The sequence below is a fragment of the Betta splendens genome, chromosome 16 (genome assembly GCF_900634795.4).
Source record: "Betta splendens chromosome 16, fBetSpl5.4, whole genome shotgun sequence".
NCBI classification, from domain to species: domain Eukaryota; kingdom Metazoa; phylum Chordata; class Actinopteri; order Anabantiformes; family Osphronemidae; genus Betta; species Betta splendens.
In genome coordinates, this window is record NC_040896.2 from 19,502,580 (window position 1) to 19,524,937 (window position 22,358).

The window sequence follows — 22,358 nt, forward strand, 5'->3', positions numbered from 1 at the left end:
AGCGGGCTGACACCCACGAACACTGGTGTGGGGCCTCGTCCGGGGCGCTGATAACGAACCCCGTGGATAACAGTGGAGTGGTTTATGGCTCCTATCAAGCCGTCCATTAGCTGTTGAAAGGAGTTCTTCCAAAGCAGAGCCCGGGGAAACATAATATATGGACATACGGGACGGTGTTATACAACAGGAAGGTATTGCTACATCTCAGTAACGGTGGTTAACGCTGTGGCTCCCACATCTCTGGCCAACAGTGGAATCCAGCTGAAGTGTAGCTGTAAACGGGCTTGGAGTTATGTTATGTTGTGGAAAAGTGGAGGTCCCATTGTTGTTGGCTGTAATTGTGCCGTTATTTTCTCTGCAGTGAAAGGGAAAAAGAAGGTGAGGCAAGTAATCCTGAGAGGTCCACCATGCAGACATGAATTGAAAATAAGGCTACGATGGGCTGGTTTTGGTCTTTGGACTCGTTTCTAAAGTCATGAGTCATAATTCAGAGGTTATTATAATCCATAAAATGAGATGAGAGGTTAGAGGGAGACCAGACAGCTACTGTACCTCAGAACTTAAAAACCTTATCTTCATTTAGAGTGGAACTTTATCAAACACAATTATTGCAAATTATTGTCTGGGCTTTGCACATATTGGGCTTCAGTATCTTTTCTCTCACGTCAACTCCCAGTGTATTCATCCCTTCATGTCTAGGCTGTAGCTCATCTCATCACATGCCTGTTGATCCCCTGGAGCCCCTTAAAAAGACTTCTAAAAAAACCTAATGTGAGATTTCAAACAGAGGCTGTCTAAAACTTCGCTTTCGGCCTCTTTCTCGTCTAGCTCTTGTTTTTTTTTCTTTATGCAAGCAGTTCACAGAAAAAGCCTGAATGAGATAAGATCGCGCAGACAAACTCTGGAGTAATAGTAAGCAGCTGCTGACTAAGTGATTTCAGAGCTCGTGTTTAAAAAGCGCGTGATAACAAAGATGTAAAGCCACGTTCCAGGCATCTCTGGAAACACACAGCCTGTCTTCTGATCAGTGTTTCTGTAGAACCACTGAGCATCATTTGTCCACTACACAACCGGGTCCCGAAGAAAACGAATTAATATAGAATTCATTCTATCAGCAGCTATTGTCATATTTATTCACAAATGAAAAAAAGAGCTCTTCAGATATTAGTTGAGCTGCACTATTTGAACACGTTTAAGTACAGCTCACATACACTTGGTCCAAATCAAGACATACAGGAAATGTCTATAAATATAATGGCAATGATTCCCTTCTATACTGTGGTCAGCTAAGGAATAATATTCACTGGCCTCGCGCGATTAGCTTTGAAGTCAATAAAATATCCAGCAAAAGTGATTGGATGTGAAGAGTTTAGTGAGATGCATAACTGGGACCGAGGGTCAAATAGGAAAGTGGATTAAAGTCTGAAGCCTGAAGTCAAGATGACATCAAAGTAGCCTCACTCTGAGATCTGATGCTACGTGACAATACCAAACGTTGTCCTATGAGCAGTGTACATGGGGAAGGATTCAAATGAACCTGCCACACATCACGATTAGTTAAAGTCAGAATTCACCCGAGATGAGAATTTACACAGGTAGTGGTTTGGATCCCAAGGTTAAAATTGGTAAAAAGGCTTTTTACCAAAGAACAAGATGTCTTTCTGTCGCAATTTTCTTGAAAGTCATGAAAGTATAGTTAAATGACAGAGGGGGTTTTAGGAGCTGGCCTGAAATGTGGGGAGATTCGATGAGCATGCATATCTGGGTGCATGTATGAGCATGGCAATTAAGTGTTTTTCTGGGGGGGGGGCGCAATTGATGCCAGACGTTTGCTAGTGATGTTTAAGAGTTTCCTACTGGTTAAGACAGACATCAACAGCCTAGAAGTGCTGAATATCGACAGGTGGTTGAAGGCCTGAGAGCTGAAGCTCCTCCCTCAGACTCTGACTCAGACAGTTACACAATGGCGTAGCATCTTTGAGCTTTTGAGTGAAAAGTGCTACAGCATCACGGTCAGAAAACTTTAACCTTTTTTCTGCGGGTGTTGGTGATGCGTCAAACAAGCTGACTTTATATAACTGTGTACAACATCTGTCAGTGCTCCTCTACAGAAAACTCTAAGAACCTACTGTAACACGATACAAGCCAGCCGTGATGGAGAACCTCGGCCCGGCCAGGTAATTATGAGCAGAACAAAATGATTGATTCCTGGGATTTTCACGAAAACCACCGACAAACAAAGTTGGCCGGTGCCGCTTTAACGTGCTTTTCGTTTTCATAATCAAATGTAGCCAGCGGATGTATTTGGATTTCTAGGTCCACAGCGACTGGGTAACTAGAAGGGTTTTTTTCCTTCCTGCGGTTCCTACATGTTCGTATTATTAGGCCTAAGGGTTCGGACACTCTCCTCTGGGGCTTCATTTTAGTGCATCTGTCAGGAGTTTGGCTCAGGGAACCGAAGGGGTTCAAGTTCCTCTCTGTTTTTATATGAAACACTCGGCCAACACCTCAGGCTCCATGTAAACTTATAAAGCTGCACTCCGAGCATATTCCATGTTAAAATAAGGTTATGAGATCGGGGTGCTGAGCGGGGAGAGATGGGAGACATTTCATTAATTGGATTTTAGACTTACTTAACGAGAGTCGTGAGAACATTTCAATTTTTCACTGTTATTGTTTGGCTTTATCTTTTTTTTCAAAACTCTCATACTAAAACATAACCTTGAGTCTCTACAGTGTCCAAGAGTAACACGTGAAACAATGAGATTACTATTAGCTCAATATCCACCACGATTTCATCGCTGAAACAATAAATACAATTACAATTAGCTCATATTTGCCTTCCTTAAAACCACACGCTACTTAACCCGAGGGTTAATTATTGCTTCTCTTGCTCTTATCTTCCTTCAGCCGGTGCTGTTTTTGGTGGGCGATCTGGACACGGCAGCAGCTGTGACTGGCTCTCTGTTCAAAGCCAGGGACGACGTCGGCTGCCAAGAAATTACACTGTCTGATGAAAGTCTCAATCCACAGCCCCTCACAGAAAGTTGACAAAATGATTTAGCTTAATGCGCTAATGCTAATACACACTATAATCATTTTATACTTCAAATGACGCTAGATTAAAGGGGTTTGTTTTTTAACATGTTGTTCATTTTATGAAGATATGGTTCTTCTGAATGGGTTTGACCTAATCTTCCACACATCTTGGTTGCATTTACACCCTGGTTAAATGACTTCAAACGTCCCCGTGACTGCAGGATGTTTGAAAATGCAGGTGTAAAGGGAGTGAGGGGCCTAATGAGAAACAGCAACTCGTTCTAGCTGGAGTCCACCGCTAAGTCCTGAGGGAGACCCTAGGCTTCACCACTCACGTCCACCTGTGTGAAAAACATGAGCCGTTCAAATCGCGAGGAATGAGCGTCTCCTCTCGATAGCTGACAGTAAATCACCCACTGTGGGGGAAAAGGAGGGGGGGAGTGAAGGGTAAATGAGACAAATGTTAGCAGTGTGTGTGTGTGTGTGTGTGTGTGTGTGTGTGTGTGTGTGTGTGTGTGTGTGTGTGTGTGTGTGTGTGTGTGTGTGTGTGTGGTGGCGGTGGCGGTGGTGGGGTGAGCAAGGACACGGGACTTACTGGAGCACGTGTTGAGTTCAGGGCCGCGCATGCCGTAGTATCCGACCGGGCAGTCGTGAAGACACTCCCCGTACTGCCTCATCCTTTCCCGTCGCAGAAAGAGGAAGAGCTTGGGCTGACAGTTCATGCAGCCGTTGTCCCTGGAGCACACAGAGCAGCCCTTACAGATGGGGTACGCGCCATAGCTAGCTGCAGGACACAAGAAAACAGCGGAGGTTAAACAACAAAGCAGACGGCGCACGACGTTTGAAAGTGCTCTGATGTTCATTTAAAGGCAAACTAAGACTCCAGGTCAGAGTGAAACCTGCATGATGATCTAAACGGAACAACGTGAGAGGTAGTTCATTTACCACGGTGCTTCAGGAGGACGCTTATTTCAAACTAGTGATGGAATAGCACAAATCATCACTTATTTCCGAATGCCCCCGAGTTCACCCGATGACAACAACGTGGTAAACTTGAGACAACAGACCAAGTGGGAGGATGAAGCCAGTACAACCATAATAGATATATCAGCAGGACATTCTATGATTTGCAGCAAATATGGCCAATTCAACAATTTGTCATTCTTGCAAACTCTGGTTCCCCTCTCGACGTCTGAACGCTGATTGGTTCTGAATGTGACTACTGCATTAATCCTGGTCAGAGCTGGCCTCCTAAACAATTGCGTTGAGACACTCGATGAAAAGCCTCCAAAACCGCAACGGCTCTGGCCTCGGCTCGAGCTGCCTGCGGAAACAAAGGGAGCCAGTAAAGAGACAGGCCCGTTCGACAATAAGCGGCGTTCAACGTAAACTCTTTAACATCCCGTTTACAGGAAAATGTCCTTGGGCGAACGCAAGTCTCCCAACGTGAGACAGAGCCATTCTTGAATATCACAAGTGAGGACGGGGGCAACTGCGCTCGTTCTCGCCGAGCTGGGGCGAGTGGAAGTAAGATTAAGTGCTAATCAGAATCTGTCTCTCGCGCTCTTCGGGGATGAGGTCTACAGCGACACCCCATCGATCACGGCAGCGCCGGGTATGTGCCGCCCCGGGGGCCTATTCATCACACGTAGCGGGGACTGCTCATCTCCAGTGGACGCTCGCTGGGTGAGACGCGAGGCAGAGCTGAAACCCCTCATTGCGAGCGGCGCGGGGTTTTCCGAATCTTACATGGAACAGTCAGCTGTCAGTCCAGTGACTAAAATAATGTTTTCACTCGTGCCATCGCAGGTTGTTATGCTGGTCTGTATCAAGTAAACAGCTGTTTGTGGACCATCATATAAGTTTTTCCTTCTCATGAATCTTAATGAACAAACATACAGAACTTTACTTGGTTGCAAAGTGCCTAAAAGTATTGCCAGTTATTGAAAGTTTAATTCCTTTTTTCTTATTTTAATACGTTATTTCTCGTCAAATCCTCACTTTTTACACGCTACACATTATTTTCTCACTCCTTTGCTTGATGAATCAAAACTGCAACAGACACGCAGGCATTGTGACCCTGTAAAAGCAGGATTGGATTGAATTGCTTTAAATTGTGCAGATGTACCTCATAACGTGGCCGCTGGGTGTGTAATCCTTTCGAATATACAGCAAGAGCGTGTTTACAGCATACTGTCATTCACATTAACTTGGTCGCATTGACTCCCTCCGCCCTCAACAAACCTGAGCACAAAACTGACAGAAGAGGAAAGCCAACTTGGCACAAGTCAAATATTGTGGCTGGAAAGCTTATTTCTCCAGCCAGCGCTGCACAGGATAGACGCTATATACCCAACTATTAACAGGATGCGAATAACACTATCCTAACACTAATAGAAAAATAAAATCAAGGCCTGCGGTCATCTTGGATCACCGGCCGATCAATCAGCGGACGAATTACAGTCACTGAATGACGGAAGCGGACTCCGGCTCAGAAACCCCGCTGGCGTTTCTCTTTGTTGGTTACTAATGTTGCAATGGCTGCTGATTGAGAATAACATAATCACACGCCATCGAAAACGCTGCCGATCCCACATTATAGCGCGAGCGCATGGTTGGGGCGGGAGAGGAGGAAGGAGAGGCCGCGCCGAGCACAAGGAGACGTTCTTTGGTGGTGATTCGGAGCGATTAGCGCGCGCGCGTGTCTGTGGAAAGGGTTGGAGGCTCGGGCCACAGGTATGCCAGGAAAGAGGCCACAACTCACAGCGTCTGGAGCGCCGCTGTCCAACTCGTAACGCGCAATGTCATGCGCACTTTACATCAATCTCTCAACTGCCAGCAGGTTTCGACCGCTCTTAAAGAAAACACTAATTTGTATGAATGTGAATTTTTTTATTTTTTTTTAGTCCAGGAGAAATATGGTCCCTTTATAGAAAGAGAACTGAGGCTGAGGAGGAGGGGGGAGAGACTTGTGAGTAAAAGTTTGACCTCAGCGTCGTTTATTGGCATGAAAATTGAAAACAGTTTTGTCAAGGCATGTAGCAGGGATGTTTTCAAGTGGCGCAAAAGGGAGGAAGGGGGGGGATCAAAGGGACATGAGTGATGTGTCAGTTGTGAAGTCGGCGTAGATCACTTAGCGTAACCTAATTTGGCAGAAACACAGAGCTGTGTGTGTGTGTGTGGTGAGCTGGAGGCCGTGTTCTCCGCCATAGATGTGGTTGGCTTTCGCATTTCGCGCCTTTGTCCCGCTCTCACGTTGGAATCCGACGCCTGGATGCTCGTTTTCCCACTGCCCGCGACGCAGGTACAGGGACCCCGCCGGTCGCGCTGAAGCTGGAGCGAGTCGGACGCGTGGTTCACAGGCACCAGGTTCGCTAACTGTGCCCTTCTGACAGAGCCAAACGGCTCACGCTGCAGCCGAGGAGCCACGCGATGAACTCAAGTTTACGATTTTAGCCGCAGCGCCAATCTGCAAGTTCCCACTTCTGACTGAACTGGAGGATTCCTCAGAGCCTCAAGTATTGTTTTCATAGATGCCAGTGTGCGTACGAACGTCCCAGGAGAACCCTCCGCCAAATGCGCCCAGAAAAGGCCCTAATGTCTTCTGATTGTGCAGGAACCTCAGGACGATCAAGACTCTCAGAGCCGTGCATCTGTGACAGACATGATACAAATAGAAAAAACTAACAACCTCATTTGTGTTTCACAAGAGGAAATTGCGACCAAATGCACAAATGCTTCCATTTTGTTCTTCGCCGTGTTTGAATCCAGCCATAAAATTAAACTTAATTAGAAACGGCCTCGGCCGAGAGGCCTCCTGCGCGTCCAGGTGAGGTTTTGTTCTTCCGCGAGGAGTGACGGCATGTTTGGAGCGCGGCGGCCTTCGCCACGGAGCTCCCTGAACGCGGCCCGAAAGCGATTAGAGTCGGCGAGCGCCAGCAGAAACCCGAACTGCGTCTCAGGTAGGTTTTTACGAGTCCAGAGCGAGCGTGACAGGCTGCGCTCGGAGCCGCCAGGTACCTCAGTGTGCGCCGGCAAACTTCCTGCCTCCCACTCACCCACCGTCGCCCATGAAATCATTCACATCGACCCGCTCCAACTTGCAGGCAACCTGAAACCTTAACAAGGCAAATTGCACATAATTTTTGTGTTTCTTTAAGAGGCCAAGCCTTACGTTTTGAAGAAGACACGTACAACGCACAGGACCCCAGTGTCGGGGAGCTTCTGTGAGCTGACTTTGATAAAAGCGCTTTAGAGCTGCTGAAAGACGAGACTTTAAATCTGACAATTTTATTGTGATTCGAAGAAACAACCCAAAGAAAGTGCGTCGTTAACCAGACCTGGTTTTCATAAAACAGCAGATCCCTGTAAGTTTGTGAAGCATTCCCTTGTGTTTCATAATTTACAGAGGAAACAAACTGAGTGATGCCAAAACATTGATGTTCACGCTTGCATTGCTATTGATTTGGGGTTTTTTGTGGTCCTGTGCATGTGGTTATGGGCCTGCTTTTACCTCTTCGCTGTCCACTGAGCAGCTTCAGTGACCGAGATCTACCACAACTTCTATCAGTGATTTCCTGTTCATCTTACCTGTTAAAACCTAAAGCTGAGGAACATGTGTCTGGACTAATTACTGCAGCCATCTGGAAACACAGCCCACTTGTGTTAATATCCCAACGCAGCGATTCCAAACGCTCCAAATAAAGACAACGGCTCATATTAAAACACAACCCTGTCCTTTTCCATTTCTGCCCGTGGTATTTAAATCCAATTACACAGGCTACGAATGCAATTGAGCAGAAGCTGCACTGTCCATTGTTTAAAGAAAAACAGTAGCATTTAAAGAAAAGTGTGGCATCTTCAGGGGACATGAAGAAGATATAAATCACAACTATAAAAGTCTAATGATGAAGAGGACGCGGTGGAAAAACTCAGCTTTACACAGATCCGTGGCAACAGCAGGTCAAGAAGACTTGCTCTCATGTGGAAAGCATCACATTCGCCAACAGAATTACACGGTTTCCTCATGGCACTCAGACAATTATTGTTTATTGTCCACCTCCCTTGTTTCGCCTGAACGACGGTATAAGCTTACTGCTGCCCCAGTTTAGAGGAAAGAGAGAAAACTGGAGAGAGAGAGAGGGCAGCTACGGGACAAACTTGACCCTTAAAGGCAACAGCGGCCGCTCTCTGGATCCCTTAAGACTCTGAAGCTGACGCTCTCGGGCCCCTTCGCACCCACAGTACTTCATTCCCATCATCACGACATTGTTAAAGCTTGTTAAAATCAGGAGCACGAGCCCGTTACTTTGTTCGTCATGGATCTGAAAGTCACACTAAGCTAAGTGGTATAAGGCCTCTGTGCTAAAGGCTCATTTCTGTTCCAGTTTAGCAGAGGATACGCTGGACTTGCCTCCAACTCCTTTCCAGCTGGAAGCAGTCAGGTTTTAGGATCTATGTTTTCCCCAGTTTACTTTAACAGATCATACTGTAAGCACATGTTTATAATTTAAGACCGTCCCGCTGCTCCTAATGATTTTGCAGCGCGGGGCCGAGCCAGCGCCTTCGCCGTCAGACGCGCTCCCGTGACACAGATCCACCGGGCAAAGGCGGGCGAACGTGGAGATTCGAACCCGCACTTGAAGGGGCCGGCGGTTTCTCCGAATGGGTAAAACAGGCAGCCCCGCGGTCGAAGCAGGCAACTGGAAAACGGGGGCCAAGTCAAAGCTATGACTTTAAGTGCGCCGTAAAACAGAAGCTCGAGGTAATTTACGCTGGTGTGATTCAACAGCCGCAGTCATACGCAGGTGAGAGAATCACATTCGGCTCAAAGGATGACCACATTTGCATCACTCAGTCCAATATTATTATTATGTCTGGGAACGGCTGCCCAGCTTTTTGTCTGCAGATGAATGGGGACGACTGGGGCCATTATCACTTCAGTACAGTGAGTAATGACCATCGGGTCCAAGAAGATAAAACCTCTGTTTTACGGCAGCGTCAACATTTACATAAAAGCTATCATTGTATTAAAGCAATGGGTTTTAATAACATAAAGAAAAATGAATAATTATAGCAGCTTTGTGTAACGTTTACTGAACACAAATGAGGATTAGCAGGTTAAGCGTGAAGCTAAGCTACAGCTACAGAACAATGTCCATGTAATTTAAATTAAAAACATATTTCTGTTTAATTGCAATGTATCATCTCACTGTTATGAGTAAGGTTTGGTGATATAAGCTAACATTAGCATCAAGAGCTGCTTGTCATTCCTGGTATTTTTGAGGTTAGTTTTGATCCATTTTCAAATGTAATTCATTCTCCACTGTTCTATGGAAATTACATTCAAAAAGCTGCATGTCTGGACAAGCTGCCTGTCCGATAGAGACGCTGACAGCGTCTCAGCAAATGGTTTGCAGCTCATTCTGAATGAAGTCTACATGAAGACCCCAAGTCAATTCACTTCTTTATTAATATCTTTATGATGAATATTCCCTGTCATGGGTCAAATGCCACATCTGGATCCCCTGATGTGAAAGAGTGCTCATAGGATCTGTTTGTGGGGGGGGCTCTGAAATAAAGCGGTGACCTCTCCGCCCCGATCTCTGCAGGCTTTTCACACACTCTGCCGGGCTGACCATAACAAACACGCAACCGCCATTGGAAAACCTCTACTGTGACATGAGACTCTAAAGCAGAGGCGCTGACCTTGATGTGGTGGTCAAGTAATAGCGTCGCCTCTTCACTGGGGCCTGCGGTCCCGTAAAACAGCTCAGCTGACCTTGAAAACAACTAAATAATATCTGTTCACAGTCACTGTCAACGTTATTCGAACAACGCTAATGTCTAATTTGACTGAACTTTTGTTCCAGCGCAGGAAAAATCCACCCTGACAGAGTGGAGACTGTGAAAACAGCTGCAATTACGGGTCCATTTATGGGGAGTTTTCCTGTTGTTAAGAAAAAATATTTTCGGGAGACAGCTTTTAAGTGGTTACACCAACAAACCTGTGTGAACTGCAGCAGTCCACCAGAATGTGATGCATCAAACATCTACAAATACATTTAACTGTCCCCAAACAAGAGTCCACGGCTATGGAGAAACAGCTGAGGAACTTCCTGGTGCAGGTCAACACGTGCCTTTGATTGTCTTTATGTGCCATGAATGGCCTGCACAGGTGCCGAGGGACTTTATGGCACAGAGGAACGACAGCACAACAGGAGGTCATCGATGACTCATGAGGATGGAGTTTTTAACTCTTTAGGGTTCAGGCAGTGACTAGAGGACAGGCAAGTGGTTTGGTTTTTATGTTTTCTTCACCTTCATCCGTTCATTGTTGTCCTACACGTGCAATGTATTTTTGCCAAACCTTACTCTGACTTTGAACATTTAATCAATATGAGTCTTTGAATATTTTATATTATATATTAAATATTAAACTAGATAAAGGTTTTGCAAATTTGTGCTAAAAACAGACTGGCCGAATGATGACATATGATGAATAGTTTTCTGGCTTTCAGGCTCAAGAGCATGCAGCGTTCAGAAAATGAGCTCAGCTGTCCAGAATCAAACTCTCCACACAAATAAAAAAAGAATTAAACTTACAGTAGCTGCAAATGTTTGGCTGCTGCGTGTCACCAACGTCTGGTACCCAAAACCAATAAAGCTAAATGACGGCCCAAGACATTTAAGGGAAAAGCTTTACTTCAGTGACGATATTTCAACTTTTATTCCAAGAGCCTCTGTAAAATGGGATGTGATCTTTAGAGAAGCATGGAAAGAAAACAAAGGCGGATGTAAAAGTTATTAGAGCAGCACTGTAGCCGCCATAAGTCATGTAAGTCTCTGCAGGTGCCTCAAACTACTCATACTCCCCACAAGTTTATGACAGCAACCAATCACACTACAAACTACAGATGAAGCAGACTCAGTGTGAAGTCAGAAACTAGAAGTGGTTCAAAGTCGGACCTTTGGATTTTTCAATATTTACACTCCCTCAAATGCACTCAAGCTGTGGGAGAAATGTGTTTTCCTCTCTAGGATGGAAAGAAGAAAGACGGGAAAGAGGAAAAAGTGGGCGGAGGGAAAGGTGGAGTGGCTCCAATTAGCCCACATGTTGGTAATTCATCACACATAAACCTCACACCTAATTTTCACACCTGTAGCTCAACGTGCTGGAAGTCTAGTAATTCACTCGCACGTCCGCGGCGGAGGGAGACGCAGCCGCGGGTCCTCGTCCTCCTCCTCCTCAAAGCAGGGAACGCGAGACATCACAGGCGAGGATCAGAAACGCCAGCGGGCGTGTTTGGCATATTTGCACCCCATGTAGCTCTGCCCCCCCCCAAAAAAACCTGTGCTCCCCCCCCCCCTTCCCCTTCCCCATTTGTCATCACCTTGAATAAATCCATGCCGGCTGTCAGTTCTCACGTGTGGAAAACAAAAGAGCGGGGATGTGGCTGGGTCAAACTTATCATTACCGCAGATCCAGATGGGAGATAGGCGTCTTTGGCTGATGATTAGTAAAACAGATTGTTAAACGCTCACACGAGGAGCAGCGGTTGGTTACTCTGTGCCACTGACGGGAAACAGAAACTGAACCCGTTACTTATTAGCTCAAGTAAAAAGAAAAAGTAAAATCCCGCATTAGAAATGTTTACACAAACCGAAAAACTGGTCCACTGCAACAGCGGAGCCAGAAAACCTTGGACTGCAGGTAACTGTTATATCAACGATTTTTAAAATATTTTCTTTTCAAATGAAGCAGAGAGGATTTTTTATAATTGCTGAAAATTGAGAAGCTTATGAAAATAGTGCAGTGTGTGTGTGTGTGTGTGTGTGTGTGTGTGTGTGTGTGTGTGTGTGTGTGTGTGTGTGTAGCAAATGACAACGAGAGCAGATACAAAGGAGACGCTGCCTAACTGAACACAGACGTTGCTCCTCGCGCTGATGCTGCAGAGGCATGACGCTAACGTCTGCTACAGAGTTCTACCTCATTAACCCTTTAACAAGACACGAGCTCACAGCCCTCCTCGCCCGCTGAGGCCGACGGGGAGATCTGAGGTGGCCGCCCGGGTCAAAAGTGGAGAGCACTGCAGGGGACGGATGGCAAAGACCTGGTCTCACTTTCACACATGGTGCCTGCCACAAAGAAAGCCTCCTCCACATCAAACACTTATTTTTCCTCTCAACAACCTGGAGTGGATCCAGTGTCTTTATTGGGACTTTAATGGGATGAGACAACAACGCTGCTTGTTTCCCACCTAACTTGCTGCTACAGAACTCACCGTGCCGACCGTTTATCATTGCGGTTGCAGGGTTAATATTTTTGCATGGACGCTGCCAAGGAGAACGTGCGACACACACACACACACACGCACGCACGCACGCACGCACGCACGCACGCACGCACGCACGCACGCACGCACGCACGCACGCACGCACGCACGCACGCACGCACACACACACACACACACACACACACACACACACACACACACACACACACACACACACACACACACACACAGAGAGAGAGAGTGGGTCAATTAAGGTGCTCCGCAGGTCTGTCTCATACAGTTTGTTTAGACAGGGATACTGTATCAAAACGGGAACAGCTGCCTCTTCCTCTAAGGTGCCTGGGTCACATCTGGCCCCATGTTCTCACACCACCGCAAAACTGCGCCTCAATGGTTGGCACCGGCCGGGCTCCTTAACAGGAACCGGCTTGTGTTGGCTTAAAAAGGCCACACTCAGCCCTCGGGAGCACACATTTGTTCTCCGTCGTGCCCGGTGAAGGAAACTTGGACCGAGGTCCACGATAAAGCATGAGGGATGAGCAGCCTCCATAAGGTGCACACGAGGTAAAATGAATAACTGTGGTGCGGAGCTTACTGCCTTTCAGTAAAACGACTACTCCGAGTGTGGGAACGCGATCCGTTGCCACAGAAAAGGGAGCTTCGGCGGCGCAACGAGACGCGGTGACGAGGTGTTAGACGCCGCGAAAAGGGGGAAATTCTGCAAAATCCAATCCAAAATCTCACGGGTGGCACGAGCGAATCCTTTCACGGACGCACCAGAGTCACTAAGCGACAACTCTCCAAAACCCCAAAAAGAATTTCCAGGCTCAGGCGTTTACATTCACGCATGTGCATGATCATGTGTTTATTGAGGAGGAGAACCAGCCCCTCAGGGTCCATTACACCACGCTGCTGTCTGTCGCTGCAAGGCGGTGCCATCCCTGAAGCCATTAGCTCGTAAACACGCAGACTGCTGTGACCCCTGTCTGCACTTACCTATTAGTTATGACTCCTGCTAGTGACATGTGTTTACACAACTAAGGCGGCCGCTCCTGAGACTTGGCCCCGGTACATATAAAATAATATCCAGTTAAGGAGAAGTCAGCCAAGATGTAATACAAGTGCCCAACTAGAGGGAGAAAGACAGAGCTGGAATCTGAGAAATGTTAATGGACTTCTTTTCTTTTTAAGCTTTAGACTTTTCTGTCTAGCATTTTTCCCTCCACCACAGTCTTGTTTCATTGTCTGAATCCTAAAACAAGATTAGTCAAAAACCCTAATGGGAAAGGAAAAGCCAAAAATACTCACCACAACTGATGCTCGCTTTGACAATGTGCAACATAAAAAATGTCCTGTATGAAAATCACAAGGCGGCCACGGACCCCTGCCCCTCGATGAGACGGGTACGCGCTCCCCTCGTCCCGCGTTCGGCCTGCATGCGTGCGTGTGCAGGCGTGGCGCGCAGCCAGGGCCCGACGCGAAAAAGGCTTAGAGGCAACGCAGACAAGACAAACAACAACAAAGACCACAACCACACGACAGCTGGGGCGGCCATGCAGCGGATTACAGCGAACGGGGCCGGGCTCTGGCTGGGATTCGGCCATGTGGGGGGGCACCGCGTGACGGACTGGCCCTCAACGTGTTGGGTGGCGAGTGGAAGGGGCTTCAGAGATGACCTTTGACCTCTACGTGCGTGCGTGTGCAGTTATTGTAAATGAATGAGGTTGTGCTACTTGCTAACAACTCCCCCTCATCAGCCTTATGCGATATTAACACGCCGTCCTTGCAGCTCGCTTTGCTGCAACCGTGTGGCAGAGAAAACACAGTGTTATTAAATCTGCGAGCTGGCAGTTAACGACACAACTGTATATGTCCTATCGCTGCGCAGCTGCCATTCAAAAGCACAACTTTGGGGGCGAGTTGCTAAAGGATACGTTGACCTGGTACTAGGAGGAGCTGGGGAATCGATCCAAACCTGCAGCGGTGAGAGATATTTAATAAAGCAGCCCAACGCACGCAGCATATTTCAGATTGAACAGCGAACATTCGAGTGGTTTGTCCGGGCGCAAGCAGCAAAAACAGCTGATCGCGCCTCGAGGGCTGCGAGGCTGACGACCAGGGTGCTCGCGCGGTGCGTTTGGGTCGCTTTGTCAGCAAAAGGAACAATAATTATTACAGTGTAAGCTCGTAACGATTCTGGTGGGAGAAGCGATACAGTCGGCTGCCTCAGGCCAAATGTTTCAAACTGTAGCTTCCACTACACGATTGACATACAGGCTTATGCTTTGCCTCATGTCTCATTCAATCACACCTTAAAGAGCGCTGTACATCTGACATGCATGCTACGCTAACTTCCCCCCCTTTCCTGTTCTGTCTTCCTACTTCTCCACAGAGGGAGTCAGAAAGACAATGAGCTCAGCATCAAGGCTCAGTAATGACTCCCAGCCCCGCGCGTGATTAAAAACACACCGGGTGCTTCTGCGCTCCGCGGGCAGCCATGACGCCTCCCCCTGCTCGCACCACAAGGCCCGGGAGCTAGCTAATAGAAGCGCGGCTCGGGCCTCGACGCACCCCCACGCGCAGGAGAAACGAAACAGGAACGTGAAGAATTGCTGGAAAGTCATCATTTTCGTCAAAAGGTGCCAAAGGTTTATTGTCGTCCAACCTTGTGCATCTTGCTCGTATTCGTGCTATAACAGGTGCTCAGGCTTTCTGATTATACGCAGAGCATCCAGACAGTCAGTGGGCAGGAGCAGCGGGGGCTGCACTGCCTTCACCTGTGCCTCTCCACATCCACACTTGGGAGGCGAAATTACAGGCAAGTTGTGCAGAGAGACACTTTATTGCATCTGACCAGCTCACTTCCTCTCAATACCAAAGGACTTGCATGCTGAGTTTTATTTTGATGTGGTATGTAAGCATAATTAGAGGTCCCATAAAAGAAGGGAGAGGGGGGAGGAGGGGGGTGGTTCTTGTCCATCTGTCAAGTGTTAAGTGGTGGGCACGGGGGGAAGCGACCAGAGGCCCGTCCTCGCTGTTGCTCAAACAGCAGGATCACCGGGATCGGCCCGCGCGCGTGCTCCATCCCGCGCGTTTTGGTGAATTCTCCCAGGAGGCCTCGGCAGGCTCCGATTCCCAGGCCTTGCGGATCGATGCGAAGCAGGTACAAGGTTGGCAAGCGCGCGGGGGATCGCACTGACAAGAAACAATACACGCCGAGATCGCTGCCAGCGGCTCCCGTGTCAGACAGAGCTGCACAGCTCCTCTACGGGAGGGGAATAGTCTGATATGGTTCAGTACCACTTGTACTGGTATCCGTGGCAACAGATACAGTAGAAAACAGCTTGTTTAGGTGCTTGGATGCTGCCTGGCACTTTGCGTCATTATTTGGCAACGCACGTCAGAGGCGCTAGGAGCTAGGATTGTTTTAGCATATTGTTTCCTCGCTTTAGTTCACTAAGCCAAAAGTTGAGGTCCATAATTTCCATGATGATACATCAGGGGGGGAAGAAAACACAATAGATGCCTATTGTATCCACGTCATTACATCTAAATAGCTCTTCACTGAATTCTTTTAGAGGTGTGTATTAGTAATGTGAGAGGTAAGTAGTCTGGAAGTGCGCTCGCTGCAGCGTGAGCCTGAGGGGCTCCATCTCCGGCTCTGGGCAGATCTTCTACCTGCAAAGCCCGTGCATGAGTCATTTTTTCAAAAATGCTCCTTTTGTGTTGTTGTTTTATGTGTGGCACTTAGAAATGATTCCCACATTAGGGCTTTTACAGCCCAATAAACTTGAGAGAATCCAACCAAATTGGCCGGTCACATTTAGCAGCTTTATAAGGAAGCATATTAAGGTGTAATGGCTCCGGGGGAGTGGGCCATGGAGGGAATGGGCAGAGGTGAGGCTTACAGAATCGCCCGCGTGCTCTGGAGGGACACAGCGCTTTTTGTCTGTGGCTCTGGAAACGCGGGGGAACATTATAGGGTTTTATAGAATACGTTTTTATTCCCAATTCAGAAAAGGAAGGCTTTTACTGTGGCGTTCGCTATAAAAACATGTGTTTAGCATTTAGCTTTGCCCGCGTATCGGTTCCCTCGTGGCTGCGACTGAGGGTGGAAGAGTGCTTTGTTGCAGCAAAAAAAAAAAAGGAAATGATGGAATCAATGATATTTTGTTGTAACGTGACACATGGAAATGTGCATTAAAGGGGCAAAACAAGCGTTCTATTCCATTTGAAACGGATCCTCCGACTCCGAAAAGTGTAAATCTAAGAGGTCCCAACACTGTGCTGTGCTCCATTCACAGTGCCACCACAATAAATTCCAGTATGTGGTTTGATTATGAGATGAGGGGAATGAAGGGATAAAGTCAAACAGATCCTCTGAAGTGAGGAATCTCTTCCTATGTCGCCCTCCCGTTTCCAGCAGGGCAGCATGGCGCTGGCGCACTGAGGAGGCCTTTCACCGGCTTCACCCGATACCGCTGCGACTCGGAGCGGGAGCCGCGCCACAGGCCCGGATCGCCACGCATGGGTTAGCGGGTCAAACAAGGGCCCAGTCTGTTCGACGGCGTTCGTAGGCTGCGTCAGCCTAATGTGATTTATCAGTACGGCGCACGAGCCAGTGACTGTCTCAACCGGCCACGGTGATCCACAGACGGGCGAGTGGGAGAAGTCCCTCCCAAGTTTTGCATCTCATGTTGGATGTGCACCTGCAGGCCGTCTGCACCCCCCCCTGTAAAGTCTTCTTCTCTCGCTCTCACACTTTTACACTAACAGAGACTTGGCTGCAGAGGCCTGGGAGAGGAAAAGGCAGAGCTCTGTTCCCGGACGCCCGAGCCGGGCCCAGGTCAGGACTCGGCTCGCTGTAATCCCTCTCAGGTGATGCTGTTCACATTCAGCCATTTCCAGCTGATCTGCTTAAATATGCCTTCCTCACCCTCCCTAAAAGCCCCCCACCCCCGAGGAGAGCAGGCAGCGCTGCTACTGCCGTTCCACGCTGTCAAACCACACGTCGCCTTCCACTAAGGGGATCAACATGGTGCCTTAGAATGAAGAAGAAAAAAAAAACTCTCTCCCCCTTATGGAATAAACAGAAGCCAGGGAGCAGCGCTAACATCACCTGGCTTCGCGTGGTGGCATCATGTGAGAAAGTCCAATGTGCTTTTTCACTTTTTCCAAAGGCATAAAGTGGTACGGCTGGTTTGAAGGCAGCCTCCCTCCTCCCCGTCAGGCACTTAATCAACGTATTATATTGCGCTGAAGCGCCGCGTTCCAACATTAACACTTACACCCACAAACCTGGGACTTGGTCTGAGCTGTCGGCACACAGGCCCGCTCTGCAGCGCTCAGAGGCAGCGGCTGCTTGAAATCACTGCGCTGCCTTTAAATACGTTATGATGTGTTTGTATGTACATCCAAACGTGCCTTTGGCTCTCAGACATTTTCGAAATGCTTCCAAAGTCTCGCTTTTTCTCAAGTTTCCATACGTTCAGCCACGAACGGTGACTACGTTCTTCTAAGGTCTACGCGCGGCGCCTTCATCCCGCCCGTCACCAGAGACGCAGAAGGTCGTGCATCTCTGACCTCGACCGCAGCCTCCCTGCGCCCGGCGCCAGTTTCCCCTAATCCCTTCCGCCTTGTTCTTAGAAACATCTGGCAGCACAGCTGAGCATCGGGTTACACGGTCAAATATCATCTCAACGTGACGATGCCACCTGGGAGGTCAGGCTTCAGACCTCCTGGCGGACGCGGAGGGGTTGACGGCATCACGTGACCGCCGCTTTGGAGAGCCATCACCTGTGTGAACGTCTGAGAGCCCCGCTGGGTCCCTCCGCTCCTTCAGGCTGCTGCTCCTCTGGTCCGGTTTCATGTAGTCAGCAGGTGGCATCATTAGCCAGAGAATGAAAATGAAAAGCAATACCCTTGTGTCTATGATATCATAGCAGGGCTCGCTGGCATCATTTCCCCGGGTCCCGTGGGCAGGACATGGAGAAAGGAGGTGGGAATTTAATATGTTTTGTCATATGTGCCATACAAAGAAATGCATGTAGAGTTGTGAAGGCCCAATTGGGGGAGTGGGTCATGCCAGTGTAGGAGGAGGACGAGATCAGCCCAGAAACCCCAAATCCACCCCAATCCTTTTTTTTTCCTAATTATGACACAAGCTCCATGGCTAATCAACGGCGAGACTTCTTCAGTAAAACGTTACATTAAGGAGTCCCTCCTAAAACGCAAAGCGCGGGGATGGGAGTGTGGCCAAATGGACTTTAAACCGTGCCCGTGTCTCGGGGCTCCTTGCACCGTTTAGATAGCTCCCCGTGCATGCCAGACAGGCTGTATATGAAGCTGTCACAGGAACCTTGAGGGCTAGAAAAATAGTCAAGCATTTCTGGGCCTATTGGACACTGATCTCTTACACATGCTTCTTTCAATATAACCGTGATAAATAAAGGAAGGAAGCGAATACCGAAGTCTTGGCCGGCCGCCACCGCCTGCTAGAATGGCACTTTTGGCCCAAAGCGCACCGCCGCCCCACTCCCCCGAACACACACGTGCGTGTTCAGCATTACTGTAAGGGCACAACCTGGACATATTTGCAGGGCTTTAGTGTGACATCCGTCCTGAGGGCTGCCAGCTACAACGTGTAGCTTATCATGCTCGGCCCAAAGCGGTTCTGGAGGTCAAATGTGTAAGTTAACCTCTTGATCTCATCCCCGCTACTAAGCCCCCCCCCCCCCCCCCCCCCCCCCCCCTCCCTCCCCCCCTCCCCACTGCCCTCTGCGGTACCTTCCCTTTCTCACTCTGGCAGAGATGCCTTCAAAATAAACACATCTGCAATTAAGGGCACATGTGGAGATTTTGTCTCATTTGGCGCCTGACTCTGCAAAAATACCCTCAGATCGCTCGTCCGCTCTGCAGCGTCGCACGGTGCGAGAGGACAGAAACGCGGAGGCGCTGGAGGACGCGCGTGTGCGCCAGGACCCCGCAGTGATCGCCTGATCATTTGCAGATGGGCAGCGGAGGGCTTGTGCGGAGGTCCCCCCCCCCCTGGCACGCAGCGCATATGATTAAACGTGTGATTGCCTTATGGTTTACAAGACGCCCTCTGCCTCTAGTTGGAGCTGCTCCGCCGTGCGCGTCTGCACTGCGCGCGGCACCGTCCCCCGAACTCTAACAAAGTCTCCCCTCGCGGTCGCCCGGAGGATTTTGGTGAGTTATGTCACTGGTTTGACGAGGGCTCAGCGGGGGTCACTTTCCTAATCCCACTGTCTCCTCATTCATTCGGGGAATAGAGTAGTATTTACATAGAGGCTGATCCTCTACTCAACTCCTGCGCCTCCGCTGAGCCATTGTTATGCGGGTTTGCTACCAACTGTTCAAAGTGGTTATGAGATCAATTAAAACCAGCTTAGGGATCTGGAGAGGAGATGTGCAACTCATAATTCAGAAGAAGGGGATTCCGTGTCTATTCATTTACTCCAGTAATAGACGCCCTTCCCTCCTACAAGTCCCGCTCTCTGTGAATCCACCTGCAGCAGCTTTTTAGCAGTTTCGCATATAAATAATAGAGACGCCATTGATAGAGCGACAATATCGGAAAGTCGATAAATAACCGGTAGAACCACGTGCTTTAAATATACGTTCATTCACCAACACCATGTTTTAATTTTGCGCACATTTTGCGCTCACTTTACGCATTGCGCACAGGTTTTAAATTCTTTCTATTATTGAAATAAAGTTTCTTTACAAACTAGCGCAGGGTCTAGATTGTGCATCATATAGCAGATTTAAAGTCGTTTTATGGGGATCTTCCGGGGCCGCGTGGGCTCTTATTTGTACGCTTTCGGAACCACGTCACGTTTTCTACCTTGACGCCTGCTCTGATCGCGCTGTGCCCCGGAGGAACGTAGAGAGGATGAGCAGCAGCTGCCTACAGGCGTTAGAGGAGACGGACTTCAACAGAATGTGTGAGAGGCACAGTTATGGGATGGGAGCCGCTGCCTCTCGCGACCCATACAAACTCTGCCAGCATCTGGTTAAGTAACTGCCTGGATGCTGCTCTGAACCTGCAGGTTCTAAACCCGTCTTACCTCTTTTGTTTCTCTTCCAGCGGTGTGAAGGCGCCTGACAGTTGCTGTACTCCATACAGTTCAATACGATCAGCGCAAATGAGAAGAGTCGAAACTGCATCTGGGCGGCGATCTCTTCTTCGGACTCCAGTAAAAACGTGCCAGCGAGGCTTGGAATGAATTCTCTGACTTTGCAGTGTTCTCCTACAATTTCTCAAGTCGCTCCTCGGTTGTGTCAAACATCAGGCAGGATCCGACATAGTATCACGCCGCCGATGGGGATCATTTTCTGGGACGAGCTGAACCTCTTGTCCCTGAACGTGTCCGTTTTGCTGCGCTGCGGGGAGAATGACAAAACGAGGTTACGGTGATAACAGTGTAACGAAATCAACACGTTCCTGAACAACAACGCGTCGAGCTGATAAAGCAGTGACTAACAATGAAACTGAGAGCTCTTCTGTGTGTTAATGTTGAAACAATCGCACAGGCAAAGACAATGCGTAAGCTCACGCGTCCCCTTCACGAATAAAAGAGCGCAGCCGTGCGTAATAGTTGCCAAAGCGCTCCGTGGGATAACGTGCTGCTTTGTACCTTGCGTCCGACGAAGAGTAATCCCTCCGGCCCACGTTTAGGTTCCCTCTGAGTGCAAGTGCGGCTCGGGAACACGGAGCATCCCTTTCGTGCGTGAGAAACTTGTGTCTCCAGAAGACAGCGGAGGTCCGAGGACGAGGAGAGACGCGGTGGAAGGGGAGAATTTCCTTTCCTTGCTCTGCGCAAACAGCTTAAATTCCGTGTACCTGTGTTTTCTCACACGTGCTCGTCTGGTTCGTGTCCACGGCGCAACAACAAAAAAAAAAAAACTCACATGTGTTGCTTTCTTTACCGCGGTAAAACGAGAGCCGGCGTGAATGCGGGCGTGAGCCTGCGTTGCGCGCGCTGCTGAGCTTGAAGGGTGACTGGCTCCCAACTGGAGTTTACGCTCATGTAGAGCCGTGCCGCTGTCATCTGTGGAAATCTCTAGTTTTTCCTTCTTCTTATTTAAGATGTTGAAGATCACTATCCGTCTCGCCCTCCGCGCCCCCCACTCCCTCCCGCTCGCGCGCGCGCACACACACACACACACACACAGAGACACTAGCCGGTACTTGGTCGCTTCTGGGTCCTAGCGAGCAATATCTGAAACATCCTTCAGGGGAAAAAAAAAGTTTAAGTACTTTTCTGCGGATTGCAGCTTCTCTTGGATGCCGATAGTGAGTTTAGAGAGAACCAAAATTCATTTTTATTACCATACAATTATCCCACTTCTTCCCTAATGGATGCCTTAATGCAAGTTTCAAAGCACTGCTCCTTAAACGTTAAATGTGCTGTAATGTCACTTTACTCGCTTCAGCTTGCTTCCACCGAAGACATGCTCCGTTGAATAACTGCAGGTTGACCAAAAAAAGCAATTATCTGCATAATGTGCGTAATGAGGTGGGCCCACAAGTCAAACATCTCGTCACGCCTCCCTTATTGCTCGCCCTGGACCGTGCGCGCCCCTCCTCCTCCTCCTCCTCCCCCTCTTCTGAAATTAATGGTAATCGTTGGAGAGGCTGTAATTGTGGAACATGAATAAATCATTCAATAATTTCTTGGGGTTTCCAGGCTGAACAGGCCTTTCATAGTGACCCGAGGGACCTCGTCGACGGAGACATTCGAGAAGGTCAAGGCGGGCGCAGTTTTCTCCTTGTGCGCGAACCAACTTACCTTTCAGGGGCAAAGACATGAGACATGGCTGGCGAGCGTCCAGTCTTCGGTGACATTCAAACGCTGGCTGCTCGTCAACTCTGCAGATCTTTGCTGGGAATAATTACAAATCAGACATGGAAAGTGGCGGTTTAAAGGAAAGTGAGGGAGAGAGGGTCCCAGAAGAAAAAAAAAAGCAGAAGCAGCGCAGAGTTGAGTTCATAAAGGC

General features: G+C 48.6%; 1 protein-coding gene across 1 annotated transcript in view; it reads right to left on the minus strand.

Annotated features, from left to right (window-relative positions):
* Positions 1–21,485, minus strand: part of rspo2 (R-spondin 2) — a 43,332-nt gene extending 21,847 nt beyond the window's left edge. Inside the window, exons 1-3 of the mRNA XM_029130160.3 lie at positions 20,996–21,485; positions 20,426–20,741; positions 3,635–3,823 (exon numbers count right to left, since the gene is read on the minus strand). Coding sequence (XP_028985993.1) covers positions 3,635–3,823; positions 20,426–20,525 — 289 coding nt within the window. The 5' untranslated portion in view covers positions 20,526–20,741; positions 20,996–21,485. The remainder of the gene's footprint in view (positions 1–3,634; positions 3,824–20,425; positions 20,742–20,995) is intronic.
* Positions 21,486–22,358: the final 873 nt, after the last annotated feature.